Source organism: Aythya fuligula, chromosome 21 (genome assembly GCF_009819795.1).
Source record: "Aythya fuligula isolate bAytFul2 chromosome 21, bAytFul2.pri, whole genome shotgun sequence".
Taxonomy (NCBI): Eukaryota; Metazoa; Chordata; class Aves; order Anseriformes; family Anatidae; genus Aythya; species Aythya fuligula.
Window position 1 is genome coordinate 6237188 of NC_045579.1, and position 13543 is coordinate 6250730.

At 43.5% G+C, this 13543-nt stretch overlaps 1 protein-coding gene across 5 annotated transcripts in view; it reads right to left on the reverse strand.

The window, feature by feature from the left end:
- Positions 1 to 13543, reverse strand: part of CAMTA1 (calmodulin binding transcription activator 1) — a 333202-nt gene that overhangs the window by 54890 nt on the left and 264769 nt on the right. For all 5 annotated transcript variants that reach the window (XM_032201387.1, XM_032201386.1, XM_032201385.1 and 2 more), the window contains one exon: positions 3220 to 3373. In XM_032201387.1, coding sequence (XP_032057278.1) covers positions 3220 to 3373 — 154 coding nt within the window. The remainder of the gene's footprint in view (positions 1 to 3219; positions 3374 to 13543) is intronic.

A 13543-nucleotide genomic window follows, 5' to 3' on the forward strand; every position in this document is an offset into this window, starting at 1 on the left:
CAAATCTTCAGAGCATCTGCAGTGAGTACTTTCCGTTTCGTGGATGTTCAGATGTGTTAATTTCAGTCTCCTAATTAGCTCACAGTTAAAACAAGTTAATGGCGTTTCCATAATGCTCTCAGACCTGTCTGACCACCCTGTGAGGGTACTTTTTCATCCATAACCACCTGTAAAAGATAGCTGAAAGCCATCCCTGAGGCCAGCCAAGAAGCTCAGGGTTTGCAGACATCTTATTTAAGACTGCAACAGGAGGACTCACCCCTGGGCAGCCCATACCTCAGCACACTGCTATGATCGTGGAAGAGACATAGTCTGGTACCAGGAGCTTGTGCCTGTCCCAGATGCACGTTGAACACTTGCTGAAGCTTGGACTGACTTTAGGATGATGCAACAAGAAAGGAAGATGGAGCCAAGTGACTTATGAATGCAAGAAATGCGGGCTAACCCAGTCAAGCTCTCTTGGCACTTTAGAAAATACAGTTCAATGTACTTGTTTGGCTTGCACTCTTACACCAATCCCCCTCTCGCTGAAGCCACCTGTCACATCACTTGCAGTTCTCCAGACACACACAGCCAAGGGAACATGCTCCCAGCCTCTGGCTGCCGCACCACGGACTCGCCACAATCCTTTATTTGAATATAAAAGCTTTAAAATCTGACAGAGGTCAAGAGCTTTAACTGGGGTCCAGGCTGAGCAGGACCTGAATGAACAGAACTTGCTTTCAGCAAGTCTTCAGAAAAACCTCCCACTTGTTATAAAACCAGCCTATATTACTGGGCAGTCCCTTTCCCACTTTAAGAACTTTTCCCCTTTCCAAAATAGCAACTGAATGCTGTTACTAACCTTTGACCAGGAAGAAGCATTGTCCCTAAAGATAGAAGTAGTATCAGCTTCTCCTCCTAGTTCTGCAAGACATCAATTGTCTGAAACATGATGTAAAAATCTCCCTGCAGATACAGCATTCACCCCAGACCTCCATGCACACCGTGACTATATCATTACTAACTTGTCCTGAATGTGAAAGGCTTATGAAAAATGGCAAGCAAGAAAATGAACCAATAAAATCCTCACACAGCTCTGAAGTCCAGAGGAATAAAACTAGATGAACGACAACATGGAACATGTAGAAAGGTGAGATGCACACTTCACCAGTGACACTATGTACAACATTTTTATCAAGTCACTGACAAATCTGCTTTAGGGCAGAGAAATTTGAAAACATCAGGCAATCAAACTGAAGTCTTTGAAAGAATGATTAATGTGAAAATATGATGAAACTGATGTGCTTGGCTCTGGACTTTCAAAGCACACCCAATACTGGAAATAAATCTGATGGCATCTTGGCGAGCAGTGCCCCTCTGTGTTTCCTGAACACCATTCTGTGTCCTCTTTCTTCTCTAAGTCTGATCAAAATGTAATGCTTTTATAGCAGCTCCATTTCTAAGGATGTGCTTCCCAGGATATGTATCCATAAACAGAGATGTGTACTTGCATACATACTCTGAATAATTGTGCAGAATTTCACTCTTCCCTCTTGAGACATAAAAAAGCCAAGTATTATTAAATTTACAGCTAGTTCGTTGTAGTTTTCACATAATTTTCTTGATTAACTGCAGTTGTTTTTTTTTTAAACAACCAACCAACCAAAAGAAAACAACAGGCTGCCACTTCCTCTCCTGTTTATTGTTAAGGCCCTTGTTCAGTCGCAACTACAACTTCAACATCTTGGATTTCTGTCTAAGTTTATTGGTCCCAGGGCAACATTCTGTTTAGCAAATTGTTGTTGGTGGTGGTTTTTTTTTTTTTTTTTCCTGTTCTCTTTGGCTTGTTTTCTCTCCTTCAGTTTTGCATGGAAAAGGAATACATGGGGGAGCAAAAAAGTGGGGGTATTGCTTATATGAGGAAATTACCATGCTTCTGCCTCTTGGGCAGCTAAAGAGAAAGCAGAAGCTGTCTGTTAGATGACTGCCACTTACAGCAGTGCTGCTGACTTGGGAAGGGCTCACTGGCTGCTGACTTCCCGCAGGTCTCCACCTTGCCACCGCTTTTTGCGGGCAGTGAAGAAGTGATGTGAAGCTCTGCCATGGACACCTGGAGTTTGGCTGCACTCCTCCCCCCACCAGTACCAGAACGACCTGCAGAGCTCGGGAAGTAACAAAGGAGCAATGCAGAACTAATAATGCTATGGTCAGTGTGAGATTTATCTTTCACTGATGGCCAAGACCCATCAGAATATACTTCACGATTGTGACCTCTAGTTCCTGAGAGCTGAGCACAGAACCAGCATCTGACTGGGGAAGGGGCGAGGCAGAAAAGCAGACCTGGTGTTCGTTGATTCAGATGTAAGCACCTAGATTTGGTATTGTGTCTCCTGCAATCAATTTTCTTTTCTTACAGACCCACAATATGCCTAAGCACTCTTTCATTGCAGGTCTCTGTCCAGTTTGGGCATATTCTCCAGGGGAAGACATACAATATAACAGATATTTAAGAAAATATACTTAAAGAAGACCAAACTGGAGTTTCAAGTCAAATTGACCAGGGGAGCTGGATAGTAGATAATGAGATAAGCTTATCATGGAGGTGACTGCACTCAAGTTCAGAGAACGGCATCACCAAGCAATCCAACTCCACTATTTTGCTGTGCAGACAATGGACAGGATGCAGGTTTTTTTTTTTTATTTTAATAGAAATTTTGCTTTGACAGTTGGCACTTGAAAGGCATTTCACAGCAGGTGTGTCTTGCTGATAAAAAGATACTCAGCTCCACAGAGCCCTTCTATAAACAACAGCAACCAATTCTGACCTGACATAGAACAACACAAACATAGAGAGGCCTTCAGGGAAACCTACCTGCCAATACTGTAATAAAGGCTCTTTGTAAGTGAGTAGGTGCCTAGAAATGTCACTTGAAAAATATAAGACCATAGGTATGCTTTTTCCCCGGCACAGTGTGTGCTGAGGGGAACTTAACATAATCCTTTTTGCAACAGTCTGGGCAGCTTTCATACTATGTAAATGGCTTCTCGTAAAAACTAAGTGGAAAGAGCTGATGGCTCATACATGCATAGAATACATCAGGAAGAAAGACGTGCATGCAGATACATGTTGAGTTTGATGGTGACAAGTGACTACTTAAGAGGGAGGGTCAGTGGCCAGGAGAGCCATCATACTCTAAATTAACCCTTCATAGAGCAAAAAAGCCTCCAGATACTCACACATCGGTTTGAGCTGTCCAATTAGTTCTTCTTTTGTCCATTTTGCCCATTCTTTCTTGTCTGTATTTATTGAGCACAAGATAGGGCCGCATGGTTTCCCACAGTCCTCGATCGCTGGTACATTCAGGTAGTGCACCAACACGATGTCTGGGTTCTACAGGGAGAACAGAGAACAAACGTTATGTAGTTGGACCTGTCCCTGACTCAGTGCTCTCTGTATTTGTCTTCCTAAGTAAAATTAAAACAGAAAGCATCTTAGTTAGACCCCACAATATACCAACTTTCCCTGAGATCAGAGCTGTTCTTTCGGTGATGTGGCAAAAGGCAAGATACGACACTGCACACAGCTTCCTCCTCCAGTGCCCTTTGCTGAGAAGTCTCCCTGTTCCCTTTGCTCAGTGAGAATGTTTTTTTCAACCCACACAACAAAGAATACTTGCAAGAGGTCTGCAAATATCTGTTGCAACAAACACCAGGTCACTTGCTTCAGTTTAGGGGATCTGTGATCTGTTGGATCAAATGCTTTTATCAGCTCTGGTCCACGTCAGACTATTTCAAATATGTGGAAGTTCACCTGAAAGCATCAATGATAGTCACGCTTTCAGTACAGCTGCAGAAAGAGGGAGGGAAGAACCAAAGAAGCTAGCAGTACTGCAAGAGTGTCCCCAAGGACAGGTTCCTCTCAGACAAGCCTGTAATTTCTTGTCTTTTGAAGATCTTGCAGATTTGTGATGAAAACAGCAAGCTGCAGAAGGTTGGGATTGGAAGAGACGGTGTCCTTTGCAGCACTGCTGAAGAAAAAAAAATCTGTAACAACTGCAAGGCAGTCACTCCTGCAGGGTTGTTCAGTGCACTACTCTCTTTCCCAACGCACCTTCTTACGAGAGCTGAGGGAAAGAAAAGAAATGCAACACTGCTTTGACGCACTGCAGCGTCGTCCCACTGACACAGACATTTCAAGTAGGGAGCTTAGCAGTGTGTTACCACCGTGTGAGTAAATGAATCATCTTAACAACAGCAACCAAAACAACTCAGCTAGTTTCCCAACAGCATCCCTGGGATATTGTACGATAGATAACAAGAAGATTGAGAAGTTGATTTCTTTCCCTTAAGTCATTTACTCCTAACTCCACAAACTTTAATGACTGCTTTGGAATTATTTATAAAAATAAATAGGATAATGGTGTAATTAAAACTCTAATGTTTCATTAATGTTGTTATAGCCCCATTCTGAGTGGGAGAGGGAATACAATCCATCATTTGTTTGCAAAGGGTGTGCTAATGGGAGTACTTGCTTATGAAACCCACAGAGAAGTAAAGCAATATGTAGACACTTGCACCAAGGAAAATATTAGAGCAGCAAAACTGCCCCATAAATGCAACCAGTGGGAGGTAGCTTCTGATGGGCAAAATGAGAGAAGCCAGGCACGGTGCATCTTGCAGCTGCGCCTGAAGCACTCCCAGAGCAGGATCTTGCTGTCTGCTGGCTTCCCTGCCCACATGTGCCCCTGCTGAGGGCAGGGGCAGCCACACACGACCTGTCTGCCACTGTGCCCAGGGAGCATCCTGCACATCCCAGAGCAGAAGGCAGCTGGCTACGTCTCCCAGCTCCCTGAGACCTGCTGAGATGCTGCTGGCAGCTGAAGGACCATCCCTTCATCCAGCACTGGTGCGCAGCCAGCATTGCAGCACATCAGCCCTATGGAGTATGCTCGCCTGCTGTCTGCACCCCTGTGCATCCTGGCACCTAGCAGAGCTCCACTAATCACACAGCCCCTCACCGTTTGGAGGAGAAGCTCTCATTTTAGATAGGAAGAAAGGGAGAACACAGTGAAACTTTCATTTTTCGCCCCCTCTATTAATGAAAATTTTAAGTAGGAGATTTTCAGCGAAGCCTCTCTTAATTCCAGTATGAAGTTCTCGAAGCCTGTGTTCAAAAAGAGTTGTATTGCACAGGGAAGAAGCAAGGAAAACTAATAAGGAAGTGTTAACAACTTATTCTGGAGTCGTTTTGCAAAGTGCTAAAGCAAAGAAAATTATCAGCTCTTCCATTCCTGACATTCTCCTTGAGACAAACCACTGGAACTTTCACATTCAATTTTCACGCATGTAAAGCCTTCCATTTCACAGGGCACATCTTTTCTGTCCCAGATGAGAGACAGACACAGAAGGCTATATAAAACACTACACCCTATCTTTGCAGAGTGCTGCAAGGTTCACCCTTTCCACACCACAGCACACATCCTCAAGCAACTGTGCAAAACCGAGCTACATTTTTTTCTTTCAGCTTTCCTGTTTCCAAGGAATTTTGGCCTGTTTAACTCACTGAAGATAATGCGGGTCACAACAAGGCACTGAGAGCAGGACAGGGGTGGGCTTGTTGATTTGTTCTGGCCTGGTGGGAGCAGGAGGTATGGCAGCACATCCCTGTTAGGACACACGGTGAAATGGCCAAGCCACTTGCAAAAACAAGCAGATGGAGCTGCTCGGGAACGGGGAGGTGATGAAGGGAAGTTTTAAAACATTACTGTCCTCATGTATAATTCAGAAAAGATTTGGATAATAAAAATGATTACCTACATACCCAAATAGTCTCCATCAGCTAATTTAACTCAATTAGTGATTTAGATGATGAAGTAATAAAAAGTAATATGCTTCAGAGATTTTGTGTGAAGACACCTCTTGCTCTTGCAGAAGTTTCAAAGAAGAAAGCAAGGACACATTGCTGCTGACAGGCAACACAGACATTCTGCATGTGCTTCTTGCTTTATTTCAGATAAGAGGTATTTTTTGTAGTTTGATAGTTCCTGTTTGTCACCAGGCAAGTCAGGATGACAGAAAACCTGACATTTGGAGGTGGAAAACAGACTCCAGTACAACTACATCCTCAGTAGTAAATTCAATGCATTTACAGATCACAGCTTTTGCTGCATGTTGTCTCCAGCTCCGTATTTGCCTATGTGCACACATGCTTGCAAATCAGAAACCGGCAAGACAACTTATAATTTCATTTTGAATCAAGCTTTGCATTTGTCCCTATCCAACTGGGCACACAAAACCTGCTTTCTATCTGTAGAGACAGTAACTCAGGTGCAGGAAACATGCCAGCACACTGGATGTGCCAGCTCAGAAACCCTGCACCTGGGAGGCAGGGAAGTCCTGCAGGGAACCCTTGGACAGCTATTGAAGGATCTGGAAATGTTCCTGTCAAAAAGCTGTTAACAATTTCAATGCACAGAGCCTCAGCAGAGCTACTTTGCTTCCCACACATCAGAAGCAAAGTTGCTGCCATCTGTCCCTGAACTGGGGGAGTCTGCTCGGCTTGCCGAATCCTGCAGCATCCAGTCCTCCTCCAGAGCAGGTTCTCCTTAGGGTCGTGGAGAAGCTTGTTCTGGTATTCCTGGTGTTGTAGGGTAAGCAGAAGACAGCACAACAAGTGGTTAAAAACACAACAAGCTGTTAGCTTTGAAAAAGAAAAATGCCACTGTAACATCTGTCTGACTCTAGTTTGCAGCTTCATCAGCACTAAGTGGTCAATAAATCAGACTGGCGTGGCGTTACGTTTCTTCTATGGCATAACCATTAATCTAATGCCGGTTCTCATGAAAAATGGAAGAGAAAAAGTATGTGATAGTGAAAACGTATACATTATCCAGAAAGTAATAATAGCATGTAATGGTGCTGCAGACCTCCCAGCATGACTGCTGGAGCACAGAGGCAGCCTCCCTGTGCTACCCACTATGTGCCATTTAAATTAACCAAGTAAATCAGCTATTGTTTGTTCCACCAGCCCCCTTCATGACTATTTTTTCATATTAGCAGAAACACAAAGCTGAAACAAGCAAGGGAGCACAGAAATGCAAAGAGAAGCATGTCCAGTCTATAAAGGGCTGGATAATGCTAGGATGAAGAAACTACACGTACCCGGAGCACGCCAAGGTCAACAGGTCTGTGAAGGAAACCTCTCTCTAATTCAGCATCTGCCTTCTGTTAGCTACACAGCACCAGACTGGAAGCCCTATGCACAGGGAAGTCTCCCTTGTCATGCAGAAAGGAATAACCAAATGCACACACACACACAAAACACCCTTCCTACCCTTCCCACCCTGAAGTATGGATTATTTTATTTATTTATTTTTAAAAAGGGAAAACAAAACCAGTTTCTGGCCAGCTTTCAGCCGCTCAGCAATGGCTATCAGCTCAACACTAAACCCCACTGACAGTGGCCATAGCTGAAAATATTTTATTTGGAACAATACCTCCGAGCTGAGGGAAAGTTTTTCATTTGTACTCCCTGATAGAAGAAAGAAATGATATAAATCACCCTTCAAGGATGAAGAGCATGGGTGAATTTAACCTGAGCCACCCTGCAAAGAAATAACCCCCAGATTTGTGCCAGGGCTCCAGGATCAGTGGTCGTTAGCTCTGCTCTGCCAGGTGCCCAGCCACTCTGCATTCTGCTAGACACCAGCGTTGTATCTTTGATGTTGAACTCATCAAGCTTTACGTGTTATTAAAACACGTACGGCGATACCAGCCTTTCCCAGCCCCAGTGGCTTACCTGAGGATCGCTCAGACATCACAGCCCCTCCTATACAGCCACAAGGAATTATTTAAAATAGAAATAAAAGGAGGACAAAAGTCATGTAGTTTGTTACGTTACTGCCAGTTTTGAATGAATTCAAGTATTATTAACTTTTTGTTGCTTTCACCCCTGACATTATAAGAAGTTTTTATCTGTTCTGATAGCTATTCATTCAAGTTTACTTTGTTTTCCTCAAACGATTCAAAATACTGAACAGGAATCTCATCTTTCTGGGAACATAACTCACATCCAGCCATACGGGATAGACTGGATTAGCACCTAACAGATTAACACTCAGAAACACTTAATCCAAAAGGTTTCCAGCGGCTGTTACGCGGTGCTTTAGTACCAACAGATAACTCTAAGATGGACACCACTGAGAGTATCCGTGTGTCATCTACAAACATCTCCTGTTATTTATAGCAGGATCTATTTGGAGAGTTTACTCTGTATTTTTAATGGTTTGAGAATAGAGCCTGGGATACCTGAAATACAAGGTACACGAGGCACAAATACACAACGGACAGAGAAGTAATTGGATTTTTTCCCTTTTAAGAGACTAAGTGTTAGCTTTAGACAAGACTACTGCTTTAAATCCCAGTATTTTCCTTTTCCTTGAACTATTTTCTAATTGAGGTCATGCTGTGGAAGGCAACCTGGTGGCTGATCCATTAGAACATATTAATCTTTCATAGCAACAGCAAAACTGAAAAAAATGACAACACTGACTTGAGAGGCACAATTCAGTGCCTTCAATTATCTTGAGCTGGGCATATTTAATTAGGGAGAACAAGACAACTAGTAGACACGTAGCATAGCCCTGTCGCCCAAGAACTGAAGGGAAGCAACTGAGCCCTCACGGAGCTGGACACAGACAGCGAGCCCACGGTGTGGCCGAGAGGATGCGCTCGGCTCCGTGAGGAGCAGGAGCTGAGCGAGGAGAGGTGAGAGGCACACGGTGGCCAGCAGGAGCCTCTTAGGGCTTGCAGAGGACACGCAGCAGGCGTGAAGGAGTTGGCCGTGGCAGACCTCAGCAGGGTGCTAGGACCTGAGGCGGGGAGCAGGATCTGTTTGTTGGTAAATGTGCTCCTCTCACGCTGTGCCCCTGAGCCGTGCATGCGCCAGCCTGAAATCCTTACCACCAACTCGAGGAGGTTTCTCACGAGAAATCAGAGAGCTTAAATTTTAGTCTGTAAAGCTCTTTGAATTAACCTGCTATCCTATGCCTCCAGTGGCATTGAAGAGATGAGGGAATTTATTTATAAAGCATCCTCAGGAACACAGGACACCTGGGGGCAGCAGGGCAGAAAGAGACATCAGCATGTAGATGGTTTTAAATCTAGCTGAATCACACAGATGTTCGCTGGCTCTGCAGTGATCTGGACGCCCACAGCAGTCTTTCCAGCAGACCTTTCTAGCACCCAGGGAAGCGCTGGGAACAGAGACTGAGCAGCAGGCAGCATGCAGGAAGCCAGCAGCTTTCCCTCCACTTCCAACCCCACCTCCTGGCTGTGTCTGTGGCCACTGGGTTTACACTGGATGGGCATCACATATTTCTTTGAAGATCAGTCAGCCCAGAGTTACAAAACCTAGCAATTTTGCCCGTTTCTCAGACCAAAACCTTTTGAGATTTTTTGTTTAAATCAACTGATTTTTGAGAAAATAAAATGGCATCAGGTTGGTACAACTCCACGTACCACAGACAAGGAAAAGAACCGTGAAGGGCTTGGAAAACTAAAAAGTGATTTTTTACACTCATGTAATTACAAGAGTGAGATTTCCTGCAATTGTTTTAAAGGGAATCAAATTTAATAGGGCTGTATGTTTTATAATGTGCTCCCCAGTTCCTCTTTAATACCTTGGTAAGGGAAGATCAAGTGTAATCAGTAAAGTAATTGCACTGTTCTACATTATAGGCCTCAAAAGAATGACTAGGGGGTACAAAGCCACTGCAGGGCAGGGTTTAGATTAGAAAAATACAGGTTTTCCTTTTGTTACTTTCTTTTGCAATCCTTCTTTGTCATCCTTCTTCCTCTAGCTGCTACGGGTGCTCCTTGAGCAAGAGCCCGAGCAGCCAGTCTGCAAAGAGCATCCTTGACTGAAAGGCTCATCTGTCCTCAATGTGCTGGCAGTGACATCCCAAATACAAACAGGAACAAAACTCTGGTCTCTAACACCTTGTCCTTGAGGCTTGCCAGCACCAACTGAGATGGATCACCAGCAGAGCCCAACGCGCAGGACCACACAGGACAACCTTGGGAGAAAGCAGCAAGGGAGTGGAAATGGCCCCGAAGTCTTTTTGTCTGCCTTACATCTTATGTGTTTCTGGTCGGATGCAAGGGATGTATTTGTGCTAGAAGAGCTTGCTCAGACCCATTGGCCCCTAGGCAAAAACACCAGGAGAGACTGCTGCTGGTCACACAGGCTGCGAGTGGTAGCAACAGTGCTGGATTAAAAGCTGTGTCTGCCTTAACCTCAAAATCACATTTAATTAAGAAAGTAAAAACACACCACAAGGGGCCAGAAATAAGTTCCAAACTGTGACAGATTTAAAACTTCTCATGAGAAACACTGTGTGGTCAGACTTCACTATTCAACCTAGAAATGGAGTTGCCAAGGTCCAGGGTGGTTCAAGATTGAGCAATATGTGTGATTTGATTTGAATTGCTCTAAGACAATCCCAGAAACAAAAATTCTGTTTGGGAAAAAGATCTCTGAATAAGCTTTTCTTTGTACATGAGCCTGGCAGCAATCCAGTGGAGGTTAAGAACAGCACATAGATGAGCCTGGACATTAGAAGACAGTATTTAAGTTGTGCAAGCAGTGAAGTGGAGAGTCTTAATACGGAACAAATACCAGATACTTACTAATACATCAGCAAATGTGGTATGTTTTAAAGTATTTTATATACAGAGAGCTGTCCTTGAATACTCCTAGGGATCACACTTATTTAATATGCACTTTGAAGACAGAAAAATGCAGTGCTGAAATTCCTGGCCTCCAAAATTCCAAACAAATTTATTTCTGAGTTGTCTGTTACCTTTCAGAAGAACGTCTCCTGTGTCAGTAAAAACTATAACAGAAGGTGATATTGCACAACCAGAAGTGTGAAGCAAAATAAAACCAAAGGCACTTCTTTTTCTCATGCAGGTTATTATTCTTCCAGACAATGGAAATTTCATTTCATCTGTGTCACTGCTGCCAGCTGGCAGCTTTAACTTACACAGGCAGCTGACAGGGACAAGATAATTCTGCCATGAGCTAGGACTGCATTTGTTCATCTAGAAACACCCAGCTGAGCCAGAGGTGCTGACACCTACGTCCTGTGTCCCGGCACCCAGGGACAGATGAGTAGCAGGGAGTTCTCCAGTCTTGCTTGTTGCTCTAGAGCAATGAACTCACTGCAGCACAGGAGCATTCACTAGGACTGGGTCAGAGGAGAAATCTTTGGTGCCTGAACACTCACGGTGCTAATAACACCCTGTACGTGGAGCACTGAACAACATATCCCGGGCTGCCAGACCATGCACTGCCTCAGCTCAGCTCCAATGCACAGAGGAGTTTGCAGAGAGGTTTCCCAGGAGGACGGTTCCATACGGTGGCAGATTTCAAACTTCAAACTACAGCATAAGGCAGAGAAGCTGAAGGAGGAAAAGCTACTATTGCCTCACTCAAAAACACGATTTTTACTGTTTTCCAGTAAAAACTGAAAACTTTTCCATTCCTTTATCATGGTACATCTGGACCATTGAAAGACCAACCTGAGACTTCAATAGGTATCTAGCAGTCAGTCATACAAGCTGCCCAGCAGCTGTTTGAGTGAGTTTAATAACCTTCTAAAGAATTAATGCAGCTATATCACTGCTTGGGTATAAAAATGTAGCCATGATCAAAGCACGTAAACTTATGGATAGTGACCTGCCCACTTCAGCTTGCTTAGGAATATTCTTTCTTAATACACACCCAACTCACGAAAATCACATAACTGCAATGGATCCATTTAACCCAGCTGATGTATTTAATATTTATTACTTTTTAAGGGAGATAAATTTGCTATGGAAATCACTGAAGCATCTCTTCCTTCTTTCTGTCACTTGCTCTCTCCGGTTGTCCAAGTTTTGAATTGAGGTTTAACAGCTTATTTTGCAAAAGCCCTGAGATTCTTCAAACAATAACTCTGAGGGCACAGCACAGGTTACTTTGGATTTGAATTCCTAAGAGGCACTCTTATAAAGAGGAGACAGAGCAAAATCTGCTCCAGCACTGCATACGTAGTTTCAAAACACGTTGCATTTATCCATGCAAACACTAACCAATCCTTACCAAATTAGCACAGAGAAATGTAAATAACTAGGTATCGAATATGATTTAACAGTGCCAACCTCTTTTTAGACTGTTACTCTGTAAAAGATTTACTACTGATTTATTCAGACTATTTTTCCCCTGTTAAATGAAGAACAAGTGTGAGGCACAGATCCCTCAGCTGACATTTCTAAGGACTTTGCTTTATTTTCATAATTCAGAAGTACAGAATCTCCTCTTCCTCCTTCTGTTTTTATAGCAATCTTGATATGGGAATTCTGTCACTGCATTTCAAACAGACACAGAGCTAAACTCAAAACACTTCTATCCTCATCATCTTCTAGAAATGCCAGCATTTACAAAGCATGCCCCAAGTGGCTTCTACCCTTTCCCAGCTAACCCAAGCTAGAGATGCAATAATAGCTGGTCTGGAATAAGAAGAAATTTTAATTTCAAAGCTCTACTGACATTCACCAAGTGCTTTCAAAGTTTATAACAACAGAACACACTGCTTCGAATTCTGTTTTGAATGCAGATGGTGCATTTTTTTCTCTGATGTGCTGATGGTCTAGTTTGCCTCAATAACCCTATTAACTTTTAAATATTAATGCATTTCTATGAACTAAGAACAGTTCAATGTATACCTAAAGATACACTTTTTTTTTTTTTTTTAATTCTTATTTTTTTAGGCAGACCAAGAAATAGAAACTTGACATTTCCAAATACCAAGAGAGAAAACCTCAGGAGAACGTACCCAGAGTTCAGGATAAGCTTTCCCTCCAGAGACATGCTGTCCCTCAGCGATGTTCCTGAAGCAGCATCAAGCTCAAAGCTATTTTTGCATGTATGCAAATGAACCAGAAGCACTCGGAAGCTGATTGCCCCTCAAAATCTATAATCCCTGCCCCACACAGCCCATCTTCCCACGTGCCTACCAGCAAGGGAGCTTTCTGAAGCATCAGAAGTTAGCAGCAGCTCCTGCAGCGACCCTCTGGGGCACGTAGCTGCTGGGCCACGAGACGGAAAAAAGTGTCACATAAAAGAGTCGTGTAAAAAGTTCCTGGTAGTATGCTACTACCTGCTACTTGTCTTTTGTTATTGCTGGCAGATGTCTGGATTGTGTGAATGGCTTTTACAACTCTGGCCAGCACATGCCAGCCCTCCCCAAGAGGACACAGGCAGCTCTCAGGACGTCCCTTATTTCTCCCACAGGTACAGCACAAGTTCAGAACCATGGAGTTCCAGGTGACAGAAAAGGATGCAAGCAACACCTCGATGCCTGCCTGGAGGAATAGCAGATGAATGCCATTTAACGTTCCATGTAGCTGATCTGGTACATGGTAGCCAGTGAGTCCTTTTTATTTTTATTCCTTGGCCACGCTCTGAGGGCTTTGTCATTTATAGCTTCTTTAAAATTTGTTACTTTTGTTATCAGTG